Here is a 26,527-nt window from a genome sequence, read left to right on the forward strand (position 1 = left end):
TTGGGTACCATTTGGTGTCCTCTTACCAGAAAAAGGTACAAGCCTACAAAGGCTTGCTGTTTTGGTTTTAATCAGTTCATGAAATTAAATGCATTGAACCACAAAATGCTTTTATGTGACAGATATTGTGATTCACGCTGAACATCCATGTGAAGATAGGCTTGGACCTTTATAAGTGACATAATTTTATTAACTAAATAGACACAAAGGACAAAGAAATATGGTTTCAGCCTTCTAAAATTCCAAAGGCATCCAGTAAAAATCTCTCAGAATGGGTGTTGGCAGGACAATTCTGGCACAAGGCAAATTGTGTTGCTTATTTTAAGGAAATAAGCTAAATAGGGATGGAGATTCTTTTAGAGAGATGCTCTGGATGTATTAGGTTGAACCATATGCAGTATGACACTATTGGTCTTTGTGTATGGTTCAACGGTGTGCGAGCATGTCTAGCCCTCTTGGCACATTGAATCTCATTCTGAAAGTAGAGCTAGAAGAAAGCCTCTTGGCAATCTTAAGACAGATTGATTTACTACATTTTATCCAGAGATCCCAACTTTGTCACTGGCCATATATGACTTCAGCCTCTGTGGGCCATTTCATTTGCAAAATTGATGGTACAATGGATGGACAGTTGACTAAATGATCGCTTAGAATCTTCCCAACCTAAATTTCTGTAGCTCTAAAACATCCAGATACTGAATCTGTTTCCTACTGGCTAACCAAAGATGCACCTGGCAATAATGCCCAAACAATCTTCTGCAGATTCTCACCTTGCCAAGGTACTCCTCTTCCATGGGTTACATAATGAACAGAAGATCCTGCCAAGAGGTACATGCCCCCTGTGAGGTTCAATATGTTAGGACATCACCATTTGTTTATACTTTCTCACAAGTCAGTGCACATTGTCTCTATTATTTTTCTTCCATTTTCCTTAATTTATTAATTTTGCTAATTATATAACCAACAAAGGTGAGAGGATCCCACCTCTTTATCCCCATCTGGTCGTCACTTGTCCCGGTGATGACCAACATGATAAGAGGCCCTCTAAGTTTGCCTAGACAGGAGACCTCTTGAAGGACAAAGGGGAAAATGAAAAGGGGGGGTGGGGGGAGTGAAGGAGGAGGAAGGTCTGAACTCCAGCAGCTGCTTGGCATCCAAACTGAGTGTGCAGAGAGGAAGAGACATCCTTATCAGATCTCAGGTCCAGGTTTTTGGTGTGTGTGGAAAGAGGGAGATTAAAAAAAAGTGCACTTGGGATGAAGAGAAATAAGCAACATTGGCCCCTGCAAGATATATCAATATTTGCTTAATAACTATCCTGGTGAGTTCTCTGACTCTCCAAATGGGTATGTGGCCATTCAGGGTCAACCAGCAAAGGACACCTCCTGAAGCTGATTTATATACAACAGACCTGCGTGCAAATGTACTGGAATAGACCTTTCTCTTTGCCCATTTTGTCTGTTTCTGCTTCCTCTGTATCTTCCTGTCTCTCCCTCCTACCCTGCTGGATCTCATTTCCTTCTACCTTCCTTTCTTTCTCTAGCTCCCTTTCTCTCGCTTCTTATCTAACCTGCAACAATTTGTGTTTTATGTCCTCTGTAATAAGGAATATGCACCCCAGAGTCCGTTTCCATCTTTCGTTCATTTATATTTTGTGAAAGAGAGCAGTGTCCCTGGCAACATTCATTCTTCAGGAGGCTACAATTATTACTCAGGTTAAAAGAAACGTTCAGAGGAAATTCAGAAAACAATAGATACTAATCTTGAGCCTTTTGTTTCAGCCTACAAGGAAAAAATGAAGGAGCTGTCCATGCTGTCACTGATCTGCTCTTGCTTCTACCCGGAACCTCGCAACATCAACATCTATACTTACGATGGTAAGATGTCTACAATAGAAATGCCCCTGCTGGCTGGATCAGTTGGCAAAGCTTGGATATATTTGTTTCTGTCTCAAAGTTCCTGCTATAATTAAATCAATATTTTGTGGATATTACTATTGACCTGCCGGGTCTAGCTAATGGGTCTTATTGATTGCTGTTTGCTCAAAACAGTATGAGTTTGATGCTAATAACAGCACATTAATGTCTCTTAAGAAACATGGCTGAGTGCTTATTAGCCATCGCATCCAGCATGTCAACAACCACAATATGTCCGAGGCTTTTCTTTGCAAATAACATGATATGCTAAGCTGTAATTAGAGATCACAGTTTGCAAGAAAATGTTTTGTAGTTAGAAAACTCAGGAGAGAAAATCAACCACCATCACAGTTTTTTAGTGTAGTCTTTATAAAATCCCCGTATTTTGTGTGTGCTGTCAACAACCTAATAAGTTCCAGTAGTAAAACCGACCTATGAAGCCCCAGATAAAGAGGACTTTAAAAGAAAATCCTAAAGAACTGGCATAGCTATGAACCTTATTTTGCAGTAAAACCCTTTTGGTTTGATTTATCCTGATTCATACGACTTAATTTGATTACCTTCCTGGTTCTGCCAGTATCTGCATGACCTCGGGCCAAGTAACTTAGATTCTTTGAGCCCGATTTAACTCTAATATCTTCCTCCCAGTGGTGTTGTGGGTTTAAATGGTTTCATGTTTAGCATAGAGCCTGGCCTCTTGTAAGCATTCAAAATGGTAGCTGACATTATCAACAATACAATTTTTACGTAATTCAGTCCATTTAATCAAAATGTTTGGTGCAGTTATATATGTAGTCGATAAAACTGAGGCATATCTGGCTACCTGTTTGGCTCACAATGATTTTCTTTTCCACATGTATAAGGAAATACATTAAAGGTAAGGTGAAAGGATCTATGGCAGTTAACCCCTTCTATACCTTTAAAAGATTCCAGGACTCAAAGACGTTTTTCTTTCAAACTGATTCTGCCATGGCACAAGCATCATAAATATGAATTAACTGTTTCACAAGGAAATGTCTTCCATGCAAAAAAGATTTTGGTTTCCAACCAAAACTCTCTTTAGAATGCAGGTCCCACGCCTACTTCGTATAAGTTCATTCAGTCAACAAATACACTGGTCCTATCCTTAATCTGCTAAATGTGGCTGTGACTAGTAATCCAGCTATGTTTCTTCTGAGACTGTATCTCACCATGTGTTGTCACTGAGGCTCCAGTGATGAATACAGCTCAGGCCTCTTCTTCAAGGCACTCATGGCCTAGTAGAAGAGAATTACAGCATACGAATAACAAGTAAGTGGAACTCAGTGTGATTATTTGCTAAGGCAGCATTTACTGGTAGGACACAGAAGACAGGGATGGTTTCTGCCCTCTTAGGGACTGGAGAGAGGGAAACGAAAATCAAAGGTTATATATAAGCTGAGTCTTAGAAGTCAAATAGACAATTCAACATAGCTCATGAACTGCTTCCTAAAAGAACTGGTAGAGAATTTCAAATTCCCAATGTCTTTACCTTGTCTTCTCTTTCTATATTAGGTAATAATGTGAAGTGTTTATTGTAGACAAATATTATCACAAGAATTAATAATTATTCTTATTTACATTTATAAACACTAAGTGCTATGGCCCGTGCTTTACATTTAGTATCCTTTATATCTTTTTTTGGAACACCTTTACAATTTAGTTTTTTTAACAGCTGTATTGAGGTAACTTACAAATCACTGCACATATTTAATGTATATAATTTGGACAAGTATCCTTCATCTTTTAATCTTCACAACAGTCTTATGAGAAAGTGCCTTTTATCTCCATCTTTCAGATGAGGAAATGAAAGCTTAAAGAAGTGAATTAACCTTCCCAGTATCACACCCCAGGGCTTACTATTTGGATGCAAATACAGGCAGTTCTGATTTCAGTGTCTCTAACTCTATCCATTTAAAATCCCATCACCTCATCAAATAAGTGATTTTTATTTGCCTCTGTTCTCTTGAAATCCTTTTCCATAAACTTACACACTTTTTATAGAATTGTACTTAAGATATAAGTACAAATTTGGATGCCTTCAGGAAGATTTAAAATATTTTTACATTTGTGAAAAAAGCCACATCATTTTTAACATACTTACTGAATTGACTTTGTCTATATGATCTGTTAGCATTCACAGATCTAAGTAAGTAAGGTCAGTTCCTGTTCACCTGGGGTCTTACCTGACCACAAACTGAAAGTGCACTAACCAGGCTGCTAAAAGAACATTAATGGAAGCTAATTTATAATTCTTCTCTGCTCTGCTCTAGTCAGAACTAGCCTGGAGACCTGGCCAGCTTGGTTGCCACAATTTTCAAGGGACATTAATAAATTAGTGAGCCCTGTGAGGTTAGGGAGTGATGCAGTGGTAAAGATCTAGAAACCGTGTCACTTTAGGACACTGAGGATGCTTTAGACTGGGGAAAAAATTTGAAATGGAAAATCATAACTCTTTTCAAATACTATTGTGATGCACAACAGAGACTGGCCTGACTTTGGGTGGGTTTAGAGGACAAAACAAGGACTGGGGGGCCGAAATGAGAGGGGTGTAGTCTGGGGTTCAAAATAAAAAACAGTCATCTAAAAGTTAGAGCTGTCCAATGAGCTTTTAAAAATCAGTATATTTTACTAAGCTGTAAGTTGTGTAATTACACTAATATCCTAGCAGGTATTAGCTATCACTCTATTTTATATTACAAATGATATTATTTTACATTATAAATTATTATTTTACATTATAATTTATTACATTATAAATTATATTATGCATTTTCAGGTTTCTGCCCATTTAATTACTATGCATATTATGCAGCTATTGAGTTTAAATAGTTTTAAAATGTACAGAGTGTATAAATTAGATAAGCAGAAGTTGCCCCCTCCCTCCCCTACTACAATGCCTCTTCCCCCGGTTCCTGTCTACAGCTGAGGGATGATGAAGAAGGACATTCTAAGTAGCAACAAAGTAGAAGCAAAGAGATTACCATGGTACCCTGTCTTATTGTCTTCATTAGACTATAAGCACCTTGAAGACAGGGACCCCCCATCACAGTGTCCTCCCCAGAGTGGACATTACACTGCTTGATGACTCAGATCAACAGACACACTGAAGGGCAAACCAGGAACCAGCAGGATGCCTTTGCACATGAGCCTTGACTGCTGCAGGTATTTCCAACCATTCAGGGAGCTACATAGGTTCCAACACAGCTCCTGTGATTTCGAACCACAGGATTAGGTGTGAGAACTGGAGGACTTTGTTATTTTCCTCATTATGTAATCTGAAAATGTTTCCAGCTATGCTAATTTCCAAAACAATAAATAAATCTAAATCTGTGCTCCTTGGTTTTCATATGAGGCTCATATTTATTCAAAAGGAAAATAAAGTTAGTTCAAAATCGATTCAGGCTATTTTTTTCTGGGCACGTCTACCATGATTCAACTCCCTATGGACATTATTGAATTTCCCCACACTGTAAATATTTATCCAGTTAAAATATATCTATAATTATACGAAAGAAACAGGTCTTATATGTTCAAACGATGTAGAATAAATGATCATATGCAGCACTTTACTCATCTTTGCCAGAATAACAAGGCTACTTTTAGTTGCCAGAATTCAAAGTATTTTAGTAAACCCATGTCTGTGTTCTGTGTGCTTAACCTTCTCAAATATTCATCTCTCAGATATGGAAGTGAAGCAAATCAACAAACGTGCCTCCGGCCAGGCTTTTGAGCTGATCTTAAAGCCACCATCTCCTATCTCAGAAGCCCCACGAACTTTAGCTTCTCCCAAGAAGAAAGATCTGTCCCTGGAGGAGATCCAGAAGAAACTGGAGGCTGCAGAGGAAAGAAGAAAGGTAACTTTTTCCATAGGTTTTTAAATTCTGCTCTCTCTTTTCCTTGCCTTCTCTCTCTCCTCTTCTCTCTCCCTTCTCCTCCCCAACCCCTCCACTTTCACACACACACACACACACACACACACACACACACACACACACACTTCCATCAGAAGTTCCAGGAGACAATGATGCCTGAACCTGCACATGTAAGTCTTCTAGACATAGATCCAGGCTACTTCAAGTAAAAACTGTTGCTTTGATGTTAGTTAAAACCAAACATCTCAGACACTGAAAGAACTTCAGTGCCCTAGTGCCCTCCCCCCATCTTGGACCCATTTTGATAAAAGCCTCCCTGCCTTAGCCTATCCTTGCTGTCAAGAAAGCACAGCCTTAGGTATTGTAACTCCAGGGGTTGTGGTGGAGAGAGGTGCCCAAGTGGTGAGTCCTCGCTCTCAGACTCTGCGTCCTGCCCCAAAGCATAGTACATGGTTTTCCTCAGAACTAGAATGCACCAGATACTCCCTCTGAGATATTTCCTGCCCAGAAACACTGTTCACCCCAGGGTAAGGGCCAGAAGCTTGCCCCTGTCCCCAAGGCCTCACTCCCTGTCCTTGAAGTTGGTTCATCCAAGATCAGAACCCTCTCGGGAATATATGAGTATCTTCCGCTACCCATTTCTAAGCCTTGATAGCATTTTTTTCTTTTTTCCATTGGTCCTTGTTTGTATTAAAGAGCTTTTTCTTAGAGCTAAATCTTTAATTTTCCACAATCAGCTGAATAAGAAAAGCCAAGGGTATTAAAAATGGAGGGCATACAGAAATCCCTAAGACTGTATACATAGAGACAGAAGTTATGTCTGAATATGTGCGTATCAGCTGTGTGATTATGGGGGTACATCCCATCGAGATGCTCTTGATTAACCCAAATGAATTACTGCAGGTAATTCATTCCTATGTTGTATTTTCCACTGACTTTATCATGATATATTTTTAGAATCATGTAGTCACTAAGAATATGCTCCATGCAAGGTCTCATGATTTAAATGGAAACTCTGCATTTATAATAATTTTTAAATTTTATTTAGATGTTTATAAAAAGTTAGCCAATACATTAAACACTTCTATGTTGGATACTTACAAAGAAAAGGAAAATAGTCCTTCTCCTAAAGACTGAATTCTCTAACAGGGAGTGCAGAACAAACCCAAATGTGTGTGTATGTACATGTGTTTATATATACCTACATGCACACACACACACAAACACACTCACACATATGTACATACATAACTATAGCATCAAATAACAAGGCTCAGAGATTATAAATCCTAGATTAAGTTTTCTGAACCAAAAATACTTTTTGTTTTCATCTTTGTGGTTGGAAAATCTTCTTATTGTGTAACTTTCTGATCAAGATTTCAATTTTTACTCAGGTGAAGTTCTCTTTGCATCCAGTGAGTATTTCTTTACATATTATTTATTGTATTTGACCAATTACTGTTGTTATAAATTTGGATTTCAAAGGAAGGGAACTAAGCTACTAACCCAAGCAGACATACAGGAAGTTGCTTTAGAAATATTTATCATTTTTTTGTTGTCATTTATAGCTTTCTTCTCCTAGTAAAACTGAATTAACGTATTCAGAGTTACAGTCCTTCGAGACTGTCGCCAACAAATATGAATAACTAACTACAATAGTAGAGAGCATGTTACAGTCAAGGTAATTTAAGTTCTCACTGAAGCATTGGCATCTTATAGCTAACAGTTGTAAGTAGAAGTCATAGGTTGACATATGGAGATGCCATGACTTGAATAGAAGTCAGTAACTGACCAGAAATGGAAAATTAAAGATGAAAATTCAACATCATAATTCAGAATGTTGCTGGTATATTTAATTTGAAGGAAATTATTAAAAGAAAAAGAACACAGAGATGATCAAAATTAACTGGATGTTCTCATAAAATTCCCTGAGTTAACTAATTACTGATTCTGGTAAAATTCATGTACTCTGACAACAATAAATTATCAACAATTACACATTTAAACCATTGAATTTAACTAGAAATTGGCCACGTGGCTAAAAGACATTTACAAATGTAATCATCCAGCATTGCGACACCCAGGAAACATATTCTTTGGAGCCCTTTAAAATCAGTATTCCGTCACGTTTCTGCTCGTACTAAAATTTTCAAAAAAATCATTATATAGATTATGTCCAGGTACTAGGATTTTAATTAGAAGAAAATACAACTAATTAACAGAAAGTGACAGCTTAAGAAATCATTAATTGATTTTTTTCTATTGGGTTGTACTGACTTAATTAGCACTCATTTGAAGAACTGTTAATTCTCTTTAAAGAGAATTCTTTAAATTCTTTAATTCTCTTTAAAGAGCCTTTAGCAAGTGCATATATCTCAGTAACTATCTAAGTGAGGATATGCATATAACCAAAACCCAACTCAACTAAAATCCTCAGAGTGGTTACAGCTTCAAAAACAGCTTGATCCAGGAGCTCAATATTTCTTTTTACATTTATCATTTATTTCTGCAACTAATTGGTCTCAATACCAAGGATTTTTTGTTTCAGTCAGTCCCAAATTATTTTTCTCACAAATTAGCAACTCCAGCAGAAAGAGAGCTTCTCTTTCCTAATAGTTCTAACAGAAGTCTTAGAATTGAGTCTCAGTGACCTGTGCCAGGTCACATGCTCAACCCAGTAAGATGGTGCTAAATAAAGCAGGACAAAGAGAATTGGTAGTTCTGGGGCAAAAAGTGCTATTCATATGGGGTGGTCAGAAAAGGCCTCTTGAATATGAGAACATTTGAAAAGAAGCATGAAGATAGTGAGGGAAAACATTTGAAAAGAAGGCAAGAAGGTAAGGAGTGAGCCATGGGACTCTTCTCTGGGGGATAGCGTTTGAAGTAAAGAGAACAGCAAGTGCAAAGGCCCTGAGGTAGGAGTATGCTAGGACTATTCGAGAGATAACACAGAGGACAGTATGGTGGGAGCAGAAGGAGCAAGGGGAGACTGAGGTAGGAACTGAGGTTAGAGGCTTTTTTGTTTTTTTCTTTTTAGCCGTACGCGGGCCTCTCACTGTTGTGGCCTCTCCCGTTGCGGAGCACAGGCTCCGGACGCGCAGGCTCAGCGGCCATGTCTCACGGGCCCAGCCGCTCCGCGGCAGGTGGGATCTTCCCGGACCGGGGCACGAACCTGTGTCCCCTGCATCGGCAGGCAGACTCTCAACCACTGTGCCACCAGGGAAGCCCTAGAGGTAGCATTTTTAAGGACTCTGAATTCAAATGAAAAAGTTGTTCTTTGGGAAGATGAAACCATTTCACTCCTTGTGAATCACAGCCTCTGTTCAGAGAAATATCTACTTTAAAAAGCTGGGTGACTAGAAAAATAAATAGTGTTAGATAAATAGAGAAGACATGAAAGTGTGCTAGATGTAGAGAATGGTTTCAGAACTAAGGATACCCAGAGGTGAGAGTGCAGAAAGTGTGTTTTCAGGGCAGTGGGTAGACCAGTAGTTTGGGCTAGTGGCCTTGGGTAGGGAGTAGTGAGGTGAGATTGTGGAGGGCCTTCAATGCTAGGTTAGGTATTCAAACTCCATTTTATCTAAGAAATGAGGAGTCACTAAAGGCTTTCAGAAATACTCAGATGTCCAACCTAGCCGAGTGACCGGCAGCACTTATATTGCCCTGGTTCCATTTCCTTTCCTACAAGCTAAAAGTTTGTAAAGATTCCGCCTACCAAACATAATACATTTAAATAAGTATTAATCAATTCCTTTTGTCATGGTTATAATCAAAGCATCTATAACTGCCAATTAATATTTCTGATTATCATAAAATAAGCATTCTCTCACTAAATTAACATAATTCTAACTCAAAGTAAGGATTAAGATAGACACAGAGGTATTTCACAGAGGTGAAATATGACTCCTGATAGGGTTTTTAAAACAAAAAGGTTATGAGACCCCTCCCCGTCCATTAGTACCCTTGAAAGACTTGCTTCTGGGACCTGAGTTTAGAGATCATGTCTGGGAAGCAGTGACCTACCTCGGCCGTGCTGCTGGAGCCTGCTGGATCTAGAGCTGGAGGGCTGCCACTGACTCATCTCCGTGTGGGCTCCAATTCACTTTGTGTTCGATGTTTTGGCAGTTTCCCCAATTCCTCACTCCATCTGTTGATACTATTGCAGCACTGACCATCTGATCACTACGTTAAATGCTCCTCCCTTAGGCTCCTTTGAACCAGAATTAATGCTCCATTGATCAGTTGGTAGAAGATTATTATAAAAGGAATAAGTCCTTTTCGTGATTTTTTTCTTCCTTCTTTGATTATCTCTGAGAATCTCTGAGAATCAGTATTCACCTCATGAGGTCAGATTTGAAGCTCATTATTTGAAATTAAAGTTTCCATACAGCAGCTTACCCATGTGGATGAAATGATATGAACTCTTCGGTTATCCATCCATCTATCCATCTATCCATTTATTCATTCAACAAATATTTATTTAGTGAGAGGCAGCAGAGCTAAGCCAACCATACATTCCAGCTGGCCCAGGAAAACCCCAGCTTATTCCTACTGTTTGGTTATCATTATTATCTCAATCTCGTAAGTATCCCAGTTTGGACAATAAATTATGTGATATGGCAAGACAAGCACAGTGTTTAAGAACATCTTTAAAAGCATAGTGGTTAAGAACACATGGTTAAGAGAATGCCTGTGATCAAAGTCTGGTTTCGCCACTTAATAGCTGTGTGACCTTGGGCAAGTCCCTAATCTCACTATGTCTTATTTTATCCATCTGCAAAATGAGACTAACAATAGGACCTACATCCTGGAGTTATGGTGAGAATTAAAAGAGTTATTCCATATCACAAGCACTGTGAAAGTGTCAGCTATTATCGTGTAAAAACACATCCAATTCCAACCTCACAGAGATGATGATCTAGCAAACTCATGATTTCATAAAGAAAGCTTCTCATTAACACAGATGCTGAAATGTTACTGTATAATACATTTCATAAATATTTTTAAACATTTTAAAATATTAGTTATCAAATTACAAAGGTGGTTTGATAGGTAACAGATATATAAATAGTTCAGCCCAACTAAAAGTAGCTTGAAAAAATTAGTATTCTTAAAAAAAAATGATGCAAACTTAAGGAATTGAATGATATTGATAAAATCTCATGCTAAAATCAATTAAATTAAAAAGAAAGTTATTCAAACCACTCCAGTAAACTATAATTGGCATACTGACAATACTGGCACAATCAACTCCAAAGTCATCGAACCTCCGAAAGAAATCTGTGTTGGTTATTTTTAATAATATGGCCTCGAAGTGGACCATTTGTCACCAAACATGATAGACTTACCTTTTCCATTTGTCGGCATCTCTCATTGTAGATGGCAACTGAAGTCGAATCCAGTAAAAGAGGGGTGGTTTGTATAGCAATGATTATGAGCTAAAGTGCTGGATTATTCACAATTCAACATTCAGGAAGCGTTCTGCTCCTTAAAGAATGTGACATATGGTCCACAGACTCTTCCCGTGTGTGAAGAGCACCCCCGTGATTCTTTTCCTAGGAGTTAACCACAGTAAATGCACTACAGACTCTGGCAGAAGGACTCATTCTAAAGGTGTTTAGATTTCACTCATTTTAAATTTCTTATTATACTTCTGACTCTTCAACACATAGTGAATTTTAAACCCTTTTGTTTCACATAATTATACTCAATCATCATATTTAACAAGGCTTTATTTGTGACTCTAGCTGGGTTAATAATGTATTTTCATTGGTAACAGTAAAGCAAATAATTAGAGACACATCATCTAACCTACTACCGTAAAAGCACTTAGGTACTAGGAGCTCTAGCGTCGGATAAATGGTTCTAGAAGGCAAGAAATGTATCCTAATGATGAAAAGGGACAAGAAATAGAGAGGTATGGGGACCTCCCGGCAGTCTAGTGGTTAAGGCTTCACCTTCCAATGCAGGGTGAGGGTTCGACCCCTGGTCGGGGAGCTAAGATCCCACATGCCTCGCGGCCAAAAAACCAAAACGTAAAACAGAAGCAATATTGTAACAAATTCAATAAAGAATTTAAAAATGGTCCATATCAAAAAAAATACTTTAAAAGAAAATAGAGGTAGAAACGTGTATACTTCAGAACACACAGAAATAAAAACTAGCACTATCTAAAATATAGTCTTAAATCTCCTCTGTGTACACAAAGTAAAATGAGTTTTATTATACCACTTAACTCAAATTTATCTTCCATTTCATTATACAGTAATTAAATGCTTATACTCAGTAATATAAGAAATGGTAATGAACCTCTTTGGAAAATTATATAGTTAAAGTGTTCCTAAATGTACAATAATTCTTCTCACCATCTCATTATTTTTCCCTTCACGTATGTCTCTTGTAATTATTTCAGTGATACTGAGTTCAGTGTGAGGAAATTTATGCCCAGAATAGGTGTTCACCATCCTTGTGGCTCCGCTATTACAATAGCAAGATGGAGATGTTCTTCATCTTCCAGAACATCATGCTGGATGTCTTAGCTCTATAAATACTTTGCCTTGACATTCGCATTATACCTGAATCATGCCCTCATTTTCTATTTCCGCATTTCAGTGACCTTCAACATTAGGTACATGCTATTCAGAAATGCTCCTCCATGGTCAGATCCTTTTCCCTTAAACAATTCAGTTTTAACAACGTTTAGCAAATCCCACCTCTCCAGCCTCCCTATAAGTCAATCAAGATTCCTTTCTGCTAATCTGCCCAAACAAGGCATAAAGTAAGAATACCTATTCGACCACGTAGCAAAAACTTTACTCCGACCGAAATGAAGGAAAATGCTTCTACTTTTATATATCACATCCTCACACTCATTTTCTGTTTTAAGGCAGTTTTCTGGACAAAATACTTATTTGCTTATTGATAGAAATATTAGAATCAGGACCAGTGAGGCTGTGACTGGGGGGATTAAAACTGTATTCATAGAATCAATTTCTCCCCAGGAACAAAGTTAGAGGTTATAGGTGGTGATATCTGGAGGCCAGGCTATGTAAGAAGGAAGAAGAATTATGACTCTCTGCAGCAGTGGAGTTCCAGAGACCCTAGGAACTGAGGTCAAAGCCCTCAGGGCTGTTAGCTCCATGGAAGAATTTAAGAGTTGAGAACGTATGAGGAAGAATCAAAACAGGGAGGCAGATGTATTTTCTTGGTGAGGAATTCTTTCCATAATCAACTTCTCATCCTGTATTTTTTTTGCATGGACTTGAGCTTTAAATATTTGAAACATATATAATTATTAGATCCTACTAATGCATGAGTTGAGGCAATGGTTAACAATCCCTACCAGTGCGTAAGGAAAGGCTCCATGGAGTGGCCCTGAAGGGTGGCCTGGCCCAGTTAGGCAGGTCTTCATCATTGAGCAGCGGCCTCACGTGAGAACGTTCTGTACTGCCTTCTGTTTCTGTTTCACCCCATTAATTGTGCTAAAGGAATGCACTTGACACCTAGGCTGGGTAATCTCATTTAGCCCCAGTGGCTGCAAAAGTACTAACACCATTCATTGAGGCATTTCGAACTGAGCCAAATGCCACACTCCACAAATGCAATAGGCCTCCCTCCTTTCGTGATTATGGGCCCCCGAGGGAGTCTGTGTTCACACAGACCAAATGTGTCCCACCAAGGCAAGAGACCTGAAAAGGAATGTATTGCTCTATTACCCTTTCAATGCCAAGGCCTTCCCTTCTCAATCCTATTCCCCTGCTGTCTCCCGACTGGTTTTGGCTCTTTCACAAAAGAAAATTAAGAGCACAAATATAAACATCAAGTTACAACACGATTTCACAAAGTGCCAAAGTTAATTTGAGCATCTGAAAATTAAAAACGACGCAGTTGCTTCTGGATAATTAACCACGGTAACTCTGCGAGAAAGGGCCACAGAAAAATCCAGGTAGATCCTATCCAGGGCAGTGCTGGAAGCACTGATCTATGGGAGAAAGAGGAGGGGAGAGGAACTTACTAACATACCGAGCAGAAAGTTCACGTATCTACTGGCTTCAGCAGCCTTGGCTGATGGAGCATGTCTTACAGAGGAATGCAATCTAAAAGCACTGCTATAGAGGATTTTGAAAAATTTTGTTTTGCTTTATTTTGATTGATTTGGTGTTCTTTGGTTTCCTGAAGCTGCCCCACCGTTTTCTGCCCATTACGAGAGACACCTAAGGCCCCAATCTTATCCATAATTCTTGGACACATTGCACCCTTGTTTTGTGATAACCCAGACTTCTCTCCCTCGAAAACTTTTCTGGACTTAGGTTACGTAAATTGAATTGAACTTTCTGAAATGAAAGATCAAAGTCATTTCCTCTTACTTCTTTGTGGTGCTTCCTTAACCGTGAAAATTCTTAGCAGTACAGCCCCATTCAGTGTACGTGTGCTGGTGGAGAGGACGGAGTTAAGGAAGGGCTGTCACCAACCACGAGGACACCTGAATCCACTCACCGTCCATAACTAAAGGAATGTGAACAGATATCCTGCACACGTGAGATAACCAAGATTCTGCATCTGAGCTTAGGTGTAGCAGGAGGTTCAATTGCCGTCCTCTCCTGTCACAGTGTTTTGAGTTTTCCTTTCAATAATAATGGCTGCCGTTTGCTCAGTACTAACTTCCTCCATATTAGACACTGTGCTGAATCCCTAGCAAACATTATTTCATTTGATGCTGACAAATTGTCCTACGAGATAGCTACTATCTTTATGCATATGCCAAAAAAAATAATTTCGTGAAGACTTTTCTCAGAGAGAAACTTTAAATACACACACACCTTTTGTCAGTCTCTCTTTCCCTGTGTCACAATTCAGTAGTCCCGGTAGCAGTAGATAAGCAAAATCCATGTAGGATGTTTTACCAATAGCCCCACCTAGAGGCAGGAGGATGAATAAACTAGAAAATATTTTTTCATGTTTTTTCCAGAAAGACTCCATTTGATCTTGAACTTACTTTGTGTTAACATTTTATCATTTTTCATAGTAGATTTTTTGCAAGCTATAACAAAGCAAGAATGAAATGGGTCCACTAAAGATGTCAGTGAAACGATTACGGGGTTAAAACAAGAAGTGGGGCTGGTTCCCAGAGCTGTCTGTTTAATCTCCAATGAGTCACTAGACATATTCCTGATAAACTTCAGAATAACCACATCAACAAAGACTCTTAAGGCTGTCTGATTTTACCATTCCTGTAGAATTTTATCTAAAGAAAAGTTTCTTTCCCTGTCAGACTTCATATTGTTTATACATCACAATCTCTCCAGTAAGGGCCCACGACCACTGCCATCAACTGAAATATCTTCCTATTAATGTTTTTAATGGTAACCAATATTTAGCCCATGAAATGTTTGTTTGATCTACCATTGTTTAGATATTCACATTTACAATGAATCCTCTGAAGCCTCACCTCAGAGGACCAGCTGATCCCAAGGAATTACCCAGGAGCTATGGATGTGTAATAATTTAGTCTTAAACCTGGATAGTTCAGTATTGGGTAAGACTGCTCTTAGCTGCATAATTGGAGGAGAAGGTGAATGTGGAAAGATGTTAATATATCCAGGGTCATTGACACAGTTAGCACTTAAACACAGACCTGATGCCAAAGCTCATGCCAGTGTATTTTTCAAAAAGTCGGCTGTGAACTGCCTGCATTACAATCACTAGGCCTGCTTATCAAAAATATAGCTTCCTGGGTCTTACCAAAGAACTGCAGAGTCAGAATCTCGCGGGTGGATACCGGGCCTCGGCATAATTATCAAGCACCCCTCTGACTGTTAACATAAAGAACCATATAGCCTCCTGATGCTGCAGGAGAATTACGGTGTGCAAAAATGTGTGGGACGTGCAGGAGTGGGGTACACAGGTTTCTGATGTTTCTGCTGTAATCACTGAGCAATCACAGGGTTTCACAGGCGACCTGGGTGGCCTTGGCATATTCAAGATGGGGCCGGAAAAGGACTTTCTGTTGTCTGTGGCCATATGGAGATGGAGTTTGCACTGTTCCCAAAGTCTCCTAAGAGAATTTGGTGCATGGAATAAAAAAAAAAAGAGCAGAGGTGGGCATGGAATAAAATGAGAAAGTGGATTTAACAATTTGGGGAAAGTTGAAAGGCTCATTGCAGGGCCCAGCCTACAACTGATCAAAAGCAATGAGGCAGGAAAAAGATGGGAACGTGCCCCAATCCTCACCTATTTTCCTCAGGCTTCCAAGGATGTTGCCATCAGGTGATTAATTACAGCATTCCCTGTTGCATAAATGCTTAGCAGCAACTTATGAAAACAAAAACTCTACCAGGAGGGTAAAATGCTTCTTCTTCTAGAACAATCTGTCCGAAAAACTCACAGATGAAAATTCAGCTCACTACATTTCCCCACTCAGCACATTCTATAGAGAATTCTAAGGCATGCAGATGAGCAGGGAATTGACAACAATGCTCAAGGCTAGAAGTACTATTCATTTGAAAAGAATGCTGTCTTGAATCAGTGGACCATTATTCCACCAGGTTTGTGTCTGGGTGATTCTAAGATGGATATGTTTTTCTTCCCCAGTCTCAGGAGGCTCAGGTGCTGAAACAATTGGCAGAGAAGCGGGAACACGAGCGAGAGGTCCTCCAGAAGGCTTTGGAGGAGAACAACAACTTCAGCAAAATGGCAGAGGAGAAGCTGATCCTGAAGATGGAACAAATTAAGGAAAACCGTGAGGCTAATCTAGCTGCTATTATTGAACGTCTGCAGGAAAAGGTAATCATAACAGAGTCCTGAGCAGATGCACACATTCGTATGCAGCACGGCCAGATGCACTCTCAAATGCCCAGGCACCAGAGACTTAATCAATCTCTGCTGCGGGTGCATAAGGCACCTAACCCCATGGGCAGGGTTTCCCAGGGTAACATGGCCTTAGTGGGCACTGCAACATGGTTGAAGAATGAGAGTAGGACTTAAAGCTGGAATTCTGTCAGATTTTTCCAATGGTGAATAGCTTGAGTGAGGCTGATTCCTGCTTTTCAAATGTATAACAGACTTCGGTACAAATCTTAGGAACCCATCTACTGGAAAAATATTAAATTGGAAATATTAAATATTTCATACAATCAGTAATAAAAGACAATAATATATAGTAAAATAATAAATTTAATATTTAGTCTAATAATTAATATATAATAAATATGTAAAGGTTTTGTCAAAATATATTTGGACATATTTCCATACATCTGGAAAAACATTTGTCAGAAAAGGACAGAATATTTATGAACAGCGGAAAACCCATTCTCTCCACGTAGGAAAATCTACACTAAAAGCTAGTAGGGGAACTTCATTTACTCAGTTTTCTGGTGCCTTCAATTTCCTGGTGCCTTTCTTCTCACCAACCTGAACATATATAACTATTCCCATCAGTCAGGATGAACAGCCCCGGAAATCCTCTAGAAATTGTTCTCTCAGAACCACTGTATCTTTTACTCAGGATAATTGTGAATCAACCTTCATCTCTCATCCTAGGCCCTAAAAAAATAAAAGCAAATGGCATTGCTAGGAATGGGGCATGCTGATTTTATTCCAGGATTGGCAATTAGACCTTTAATATCCAGTGCAAGATTTATATCAATCCAAGTGGTGGGATGAATTGGGAGATTGGGATTGACATATGTCCACTGATATGTATAAAATAGATAACTAATAAGAACCTGCTTATAAAAAAATAAATAAAATAAAATTTTAAAAAAATTAAATTAAATTTAAAAAAGACATATCAATCCAAGGCTATCCAGGAGCATTACTGTTTTTTAAAATTACACATAGTCAAACACACAGCAGATCCTTCTTGATTTCAGTTGTAAAATAGTTCATAAAATTTGCATATTTAACTATTACTTCCAGAAGTGCTGGATTTTAATGGGCAATTTATTTCTCTCTGTGTATTTTTCTTCACCCACCCCTCTGGCCAGCTCCTTTTTTTCTCTCTTCTCACTCTCACCCAGAATTGGTCTCTTCCCTCCATGCATACATACTTGCATACATACATACATACATGCATACATACAGTTTGTCCTGGAAATAATCAACCTGTGGAATGCTTAATATTCCTGGCATCAAGCTGCAGAATCTCCAGGGGTGGGACCCAGGCATCCATATATTTTTTTTAACTCTCCAGATGATTCCAGTATGCAGTCAGGTTTGAGAAATAGCGGTTTGTAGCTTTTTCTGATGTAAATCTCAGCTGACAGCATTTTATCCTGTGCTGAGTGATGCAGCCCACATCATTTTTAGGGCCACATTTCCCCTGGTATTCCATAGCTAAAGAGACACTTTTCAAATCTAATAGAATCTTTGACCAGTGACAGCCAAGATCTGTTATCTTCTCAGTAAAGTGGAGATACTCCTTAAAGCATACTAACTTTACTTCCATTTGATGTATTTTAAGAACATTGTAGATTTTTTGTTGACATATGGTAGATGTGTTTGTATGTACTAAAACTACTATGCTTCTTCCTAAAATAAGACAAAGTTAGGTTTTTATTGTGACTTTTTCTGAATGAAATTACTGCAATGAAGTTAGAAATGAAAAAAAGGATCAGTAATAATAATTACGCTGAAAGTGCATGAAACTGCCGATATAACATAAGCTTTTCTGGAATCTCCCACGTCAAAAGGTGATTATTACTGAAATGACATCTATTAGTGAGATAGTCATCAGGCGACCACACTAAGTGCCCACCATTTTGACAGCCCTCACTGGCCCTACCGATTAGCCAAGAGATATGATACAATTCCACGTGAGCTTTTGCAGCAATCTGCTTACCACCCAGCCCTCAGTCCCCCTCCTTCTCAATTAATCGAATTGAGCATTTGAGCAGAGCATGTCCCTCGATGGTGGCTACGATGGTATCCTCAGCGTCATTCACTGATGAATTCCCACAGACCTGTCAGAGTCTCAGCCATGTTAGCACAAAGCCTTTAGATAAGACTGAAAGCCTAAAGCAAAATCAATCCCAGTTGCACTTTAGAACTTACTGAAGAGCTCTTTAAAATGAAAGCTTCTGATGTAGCTGTCTGGGGCGGAACCCAGAGATCAGCATTTTTAAAGCTTACCCATAAGCACTCATATTTAGCCAGGGTTGAAAAGCACTGAGCTAAAGCCTTCTTAAATATGTTCTGTTATGTTGTCATAAATGATATTTAAATCTTTTTGATTTTTTGTTCCGTAAACATGTTCTTTCTTCCTTCAACAATAATGTTACACTCTTTTTTTTAACATATATTACTATTCATTTCTTGAATAAATGAGCACCTATAAAAATATAAAAACACTAACATGTGAGTAGTATGTGGGCAGGTACTGTGTCTATATTGTTCACCACTGAACACACAGTGCCTAGAATGTGGAAGAACTCAACAAATATTTTTGAATACATACATACATACATACATACGTACGTACATACATAATTCAGCTCATGATCTCTCTTTTCTCTCTATTCTATTCCCAGGATTCCTCATGCCTCTCACAATTTCTACTATCTCCTATATGAGAACATATCCTATGATTATTAGTTTATTAATCATTCGGTTAATAATTATTAATGATAATAAATGTAGTTGTGATGATGATGATACATTTACTGAACACATGACACATACTAGCTTTGTGCTCAGTACAATTTTGAATGTTACACTGTTTTTAAATTTCCATTTCTGTTTCCTTAGCACTTCATCTCAACACTCCAACTTATCATATAGAAAAGAATCAAATGAAGAGGGTGTGAGCAAAAAGATGCCTGTGCCACAAAGACCTGCATTAGTCTGACCTGTTTCAGTCACTCAAATTGAGTGACATGAATAGTCATGCTCAGGGCTCAAAATTGTAGTCTATGACTACACTGCAGATTATGACTGACCCTGCAGTAAAATTAAAAATGTTCTTATTCTTGGAGTTTCTATTTCTAAAAAATAGAAAGAGACAGAGAGAGAGAGAGGCAACACCTATTCTCGCCATACAGAAAGGATAAGAGACACGTTCTCTTTCCCCCACGTGTGCTTCTTCCCCTAACCCACTAGACAGTATCCCACAGAAAATCCACCACCTGACCCATTTGGAACCCTGGGTCGTAGCAGCTCTCTTGTCAAACCCAACCAGGAACTGTAGTGAATAGCTAGTTTTGAAAAATCAGTTAAAGCATGTATAATCATTTTGACCATAGATACATTCATTAAACATATAACTTTAACATCAAACATTTAAATGTACTTCTAATTACACCCTTTGAATGTGGACCAGGATCTGTCTGGGAAATGGATCAGTAAATTGGAGTTCCATGTCCTTCTTTTTCCTTGTGTTAGCCACACCTATATCACATTAGCTATGATTTACAGTTTCCTTTTTTTTTAATTGCATGAGGGCTAAAGACATAGGCAAAATAATCTGGATATAGAAAGGATAAAAAATGTTTTTTCTTCAGGGAGTAACATTCTGTGATTCTTTTTCTAAGAGATGATTTTGATGATATATAACTCTTTAGATAGAGATTTCAACCATTATCAATTTCCGTCCGTTGTAACCTTTCATGCTTCTCATCTGACTTTTTTTCTTTATCATTCTGATTCACGAATGCTATTTGTGTAACTATTTCCTATGGAATATGTCTGATAAATGAAAAATGAAAGGGAAAAGAGGATTAAACTAGCTTTCACTGATTTCTCACTGTAGGCCAGGCATTTGACACATGCTACGGAATTTAATCCAAGCTACAGCCCTAGAAGGAAATACTGTTATCATCCCCATTTTGCATCTAAGGAACCTGGTCCTTAGAGAGGTTAAGCCGTTTGGCCAAGATCACAAAGCTAAGCAGATCGCAGAGTCTTGGTTTGAACCCATGTCTTTTTGACTCCAAACTTTTATTCGAAGCTAAAGCTGTAACTTTGGCCATCCTAAAACACTGCACAGTAAGCAGACTTGGCAGCGGCATTGGATGTTGATAATGCTCCCATGCCCAACGTCATCTTCATGTATGAAAATGTGCTTTGCTGCACTCCTGACTCACTCCCGACCCCTCTTTTGCATTGCAAGCTCATAGCTATTAGTAAAAAGAAGGATTCTGATGATGTTGAATCTCATCTTGCATTTAAATACTCATATAATAGTATTTCATGGATTGGAATTGATACCCTAAGTCATCTAGTTCAAGTCTTTTGTTTAGATTTGATACCTAGTGAGGTGAAGGGGATATTAAAAGGTAAAGTAAAAGAAAGACCTCATATTTCTTCGCTTCCAGTACAGAAATCTCTCTAATCACATTTTCTCCAAGAATCAGAATTTTTTCCTAAAACCATCTCTTACATATTTTTGCATATCAAAAGAATAGTTGCATACAAGCGCTTAAGCACTATTATATTGATGGGAGCAAGGGGGTAAGTTGTAGAGAACATTGTAAATTTAGATCTGCTTCACTCTGTCTAACCCAGCGTGTCTGACAGTGCCTGGCAAATATTAGAAGCTCAATAATGAAATGAATATTATCAAAGAATAGACTTGACCTCTTGATGCACTTTCTCAGAGCATCACAACTTCCTCAGTAACCTCTTACTCAAGGTCTGACAATTGCCAACATTTTGCTGATTAAAAAAAAACAGACTATGTTGAAAATTACACGCCCCCTGCCTATCTGCCTTTGATTCTCCCACATTTTTATACAAAATCACATTACAATTTTGAGTATATATTTGATGATTTGAATGTAAGGTTTTCAAATAATAGATTTACTAGAATGCCTGAAAATAAACAATATTTTTCCCAGAAGCTCAGCATTTATTTAAATTTCCTTTTTTTTTTCATGTTATCTCAAGCTCACAGATTATATTTCTTCTTTCCTATGGCAAAATCCATTTCTTTGCAACTAATTTTGAGCTGAATAAGAAGTGTGCTCCAAAGTAGCCTAATAGTACTGATTATAATCTTTCCTGTTATATTATAAATTTGAGTTTATATGAATCTTTAGACTTGAGGCTGGTTTTTTTTCCTAACATAGTGATGGTCTGGGCTTTCTCTCAATTTTTGTCAGAGCTCAGGTCTTACTAATTAGTTTCTGCATGAGAAAAAGATTTTATGGCATCTTTTTCCTCACCATAGCAGAACAAAAAGAAAGAAGAGTCAGCTGCATTCATGCTAGTTCCCCTGTGACATTTCCAGACAGGACATGATTTCTCTATACATGTTTTTTCCCTCTTCTCTTCATGGCTTTTGAATACAGACAAAAAGCTCATTTAAACCAATTAAATAAAATTGCTTTTAAACTCTTTCTCTAGAATCAACTTCCTGTTTACTCTAACTCTGTATCTTTGAAGGAAACGTAGGGTTGTACATGCCTTTCTCTCCCAGAACCTACATTTGAAAAGACACATTTTTCCATACAACTATAAAATTTTCTCCTCACGTTCACATTGAGGCTACATAGCAGTGGTTGAATGGGGGCTGTATAGCCAGGCTCCCTGGGTTGGAGTCTCAGCTCTGCTGCTTCTTAATTTTGTGATCTTGGGCAAGTGACTTAGCCTTTCTGTGCCTCAGTTTCTTCATCTGTAAAATGGGCACCAGAATAGAGCCTCCATCACAGGATTGTTTCGAGGATCAAGGGAATTAATACAGGTAAAATCTGTACCTATGCAGAACTGGTACATATTAAGTGCCTAATAAATGCTTAGTATTATAAGGAACCTATAAGCAGAGACTACTTGAGATTAATAGAGCTTCATGATAAGATTTACTTTATAGCTGGTCAAGATCATTGCCTCTGAACTAAAGGAATCTATAGAGCAGCAGTCCCCAACATTTTGTCACCAGGGACTGGTTTTGTGGAAGACAATTTTTCCACAGACCCAGGGCGGGGGCTGGAGAATGGTTTTGGGATGATTCGAGTGCATTACATTTATTGTGCACTTTATTTCTATTATTATTACATTGTAATATATAATGAAATAATTATACAACTCACCATAATGCAGAATCAGTGGGAGCCCTGAACTTGTTTTCCTACAACTAGATGGTTCCAGCTGGGGGTGATGGGAGACAGAGACACCCGAAGTGTGTTGCTTATGTCCAGTCTATTCTGTAAGATGCAGCTTAACTGTCACTTGCCACTCACTCATAGGGTTTTGATATGAGTCTGCAAGCAGTTGATTTATTATGGTCTCTGCAGTCAAACCTCTCTGCTAATGATAATCTGTATTTGCAGTAGCTGCCGAGCGCTAGCATCACTGCCTCAGCTCCAACTCAGATCATCAGGCGTTAGATTCTCATACGGAGCGCACAACCTAGATCCCTCGCATGCGCAGTTCACAGTAGGCTTCGTGCTCCTATGAGAATCTAATGCCGCCGCTGATATGACAGAAGGCAGAGCTCAGGCGGTAACTCAAGCCATGGGGAGCGGCTGTAAACACAGATGAAGCTTCGCTCGCTCGCTCACCGCTCACTTCCTGCTGTGCAGCCCGGTTCCTAATAGGCCACGGACCAGTACCTGTCTGTGGCCTGGGGGTTGGGGACCCCTGCTATAGAGCCACAAGAAATTTCTGGAGCTTCAGGGGAGTAAAATAGCAATATAAATAATATTCTAAATAGAAAAATAAATAATACTAATAACAATTAATATTTTAAAAATTCAGTTTCAATTGAACACCCACGTATTTATCACCTATGATAGGCAAGACCATGTGCTTATAGTCATCCAAGGCAGAACTGTGTACTAAAAATAGAATTCCACCTTTCCTATCAGCTCCCTTCTCAGAGAGTTTAGTTCCCAAATCAAGTTTAGTGCCCCAGATCCTCACGTAAATAAACATCTATTGATCATGCACTATGTGCAAGAGAACCTGCTGGGCCCTGCAAGTGCAACAAAAGTGAGAAAATGCAGCCCTGGCCCTCAGCGAGCTTCTAAGTAAGCATCTGCCTAAGAGAGCTGATGAGATAAGAACAGAAATGACCAAAGCACAAGTTAGAATAAAACGGCTGCCACATAAAAAGGGAAGATTAATGCAGGTTTTCAAATGGAAAGTGAGATAGTTTTCAGTCTCATGAAAGTCTTCACGGAGAAAGAGACAACCGCTACAGGGATTAAAGAGTCTGTTTACTATCCTGGTGGTTGGAACTGGAAGACTTGGAATCTCCAGCATTGAAAAGTGCATGAAAAAATAATTCCGGGGCTTCCCTGGTGGCGCAGTGTTTAAGAGTCCGCCTGCCGATGCAGGAGACACGGGTTCGTGCCTCGGTCCGGGAAGATCCCACATGCCGCGGCGCGGCTGGGCCCGTGAGCCATGGCCGCTGAGCCTGTGCGTCCGGAGCCTGTGCTCCGCAACGGGAGAGGCCACAACAGTGAGAGGCCCGCGTACCACACACACAAAAAAAAGACAATTCCGTTAAACCGAGAAATCAAGCAGGCGTAGGAGAAGGGTGGAGGCTAAGACTGGAGAGGTCATTTGGACTCAAGTTTTGAAAGCCCTTGACTAAGGGGTTAAGAATTTAGGAAGTATACAACAAGTTTTTTTCCTGCATCTCATCCTCCCAAAATGTCCACTGGCAACTATAAAGCCCTTAAAATGTTAGGGAAAAGGAAAAACACCGTTCAAAATGCTAGAGAAGACAGGATGATATTGTATTGCTATTCTCTGGATTTATACATTAGTCCTAATAGTCGAAATTCTCTTAATCAAAAAATTTTTTTAAATTTTTAAATTCTCTTAATCATATGATCTTTTGTTCATCGTTTTTTTTTTTTTTTTTTTTTTTTTGAGGTACGCGGGGCTCTCACTGTTGTGGCCTCTCCCGTTGCGGAGCACAGGCTCCGGACGCACAGGCTCAGCGGCCATGGCTCACGGGCCCAGCCGCTCCGCGGCATGTGGGATCTTCCCGCACCGGGGCACGAACCCGCGTCCCCTGCATCAGCAGGCGGACTCCCAACCACTGCGCCACCAGGGAAGCCCTGTTCATCGTTTTAATCAAATACAGTGATACAATTTTTTTAGACCCTATTAGTCTTCTATGATCTTCTGTAATGTGACCCTTATTGGGTTCCACGTTTTCCTTTCTTTGAAATGAGAACATTTCCTAAAGGTAGACGCTAAAGGGGGTTACTTCCAGTCAAGCGCATAGTAGCCAAATTAGTGGGCGGGGCCTCCTAATTCTCTGTGGACCAGGCGAGGCTCCTGATGTCTCGTCTCCCTTCGGTGTTTTTCAGGAGAGGCATGCTGCGGAGGTGCGCAGGAACAAGGAACTCCAGGTCGAACTGTCTGGCTGAAGCGACGGAGGGTATGGCACGCCCCACCATTAGTAAATCCCCCTGCCTATATTATAATGGATCATGCGATATCAGTATGGGAAATGTATGACATGGTTTAAAAAGAACTCATTATAAAAAACAAAAAACAGAATCAAAAATAAAAAAAAAATCAATGCGGTCTCTTTGCAGAATGTTTTGCTTGATGTTTAAAAAATACCTTGGATCTTATTTTGTAAATACTTACATTTTTGTTAAAAAATACAAGTATTGCATTATGCAAGTTATTTCATAATCTTACATGTCCTGTAACAGGCTTTTGATGTTGTGTCTTTCCACTCAAATGAATTTGCTAGGTCTGTTCTTTTTGAAGCTCCCCATGTCTGACTCCATTCCCTGCCCTTTTCATTCCAACAGAAAAATGAGGTCAATAGACAGTCTTTGGTGCTAGAAACCCACCATTGCCTACTGACCTAGACAGCTTGGTAATCTCTGAACTTGACTGAGACCATACCTAGATCACAGGTATTAAAACTCCACACAAATCACCACATTTGTCCGCTCATAATCTACTGACTGCCTAAGAACTACAAAACCAGGCTAAGAAAAACCACTACTCGTAGCATTTACTTCTGCTTCTACTGGATTATGTGCTACAAATGTGCTTTGGCTTTAGAAAGGGATGGACGAAAAAGACAGATCTGAGATCAATCTGGGTAGAAGCAAAAAGCTGAACCTTTTAAAGTGCTGAACACAGATCCTAACCCAGATGGTTCAAGCAGCCGTGAAATCGCTTTTCATGAAGTGGGCTTATTCTCTAGTTTACGTTCTTTTGATGGAATGAATTAATGTGTCAGGTGGCTTATTTGTGGATGCCATGATTGATGATGTTCATTTTAAGCTCTTACCTATAGTACAAGTACATGATGCTACTGAATATTTTTCCACTTGGAAACTGTGAGCTGATTGTTGCATTCAAACACACACGCAAACAAAATCAAAAACACTGCGGACTTTCACTTAAGCTGGTCTTTCTTCCCCAGTGTGAGGCAATCCTGCCTATTTAAAAAAATATTTATATATATTACTCCATCTATGAGGGCTGACGCAGTCAAGGGGGCTAAGCAGGGCGTTTGTGCCAACTGAGAGAATCAACAGATACCCACCATAAGTACCTATCGCAGTTTTGAAGTCGTTTCTCCCCCAACTCCCAACTCCCGAAGGTTGCTGCCTGCATATTTACTCTTCATTAGTGCTATTTTCCTGTATGTCATTGTGAGCAAGCTGTGATTAATAAAGAATTGGAGTTCTGTGAACTAATACAGGTTTGGTCTGTTCTCTTGCCCCTCCGTGTGTCAGACCCTGGAGTTCAGATTTTAAAAGGGTGGCTGTTGCATTAGGCAATCTCAGAAGCAAAAACAGT

The 26,527-nt window shown here is 39.1% G+C and overlaps 1 protein-coding gene across 1 annotated transcript; it reads left to right on the top strand.

Annotated features, from left to right (window-relative positions):
- Window positions 1–1,786: 1,786 nt before the first annotated feature.
- On the top strand, window positions 1,787–25,636 carry STMN2 (stathmin 2). The gene is made up of 4 exons (XM_082858573.1): window positions 1,787–1,877; window positions 5,619–5,791; window positions 16,400–16,591; window positions 25,066–25,636. Exons 1-4 carry the CDS (start codon window positions 1,796–1,798, stop codon window positions 25,123–25,125), a joined length of 507 nt encoding a protein of 168 aa, XP_082714699.1. The 5' UTR covers window positions 1,787–1,795; the 3' UTR covers window positions 25,126–25,636.
- Window positions 25,637–26,527: the final 891 nt, after the last annotated feature.

The sequence above is a fragment of the Leucopleurus acutus genome (genome assembly GCF_964270905.1).
Source record: "Leucopleurus acutus genome assembly, chromosome: 17".
Taxonomy (NCBI): Eukaryota; Metazoa; Chordata; class Mammalia; order Artiodactyla; family Delphinidae; genus Leucopleurus; species Leucopleurus acutus.

Bases quoted from the DNA above. Each gene is read 5' to 3' on its own strand.
- STMN2 (XM_082858573.1), top strand. From the start codon at position 1,796: ATGAAGGAGCTGTCCATGCTGTCACTGATCTGCTCTTGCTTCTACCCG. The intron at 1,878-5,618 runs GTAAGATGTCTA...TTCATCTCTCAG, and splicing joins CAACATCTATACTTACGATG to ATATGGAAGTGAAGCAAATC. The intron at 16,592-25,065 runs GTAATCATAACA...GGTGTTTTTCAG, and splicing joins TTGAACGTCTGCAGGAAAAG to GAGAGGCATGCTGCGGAGGT.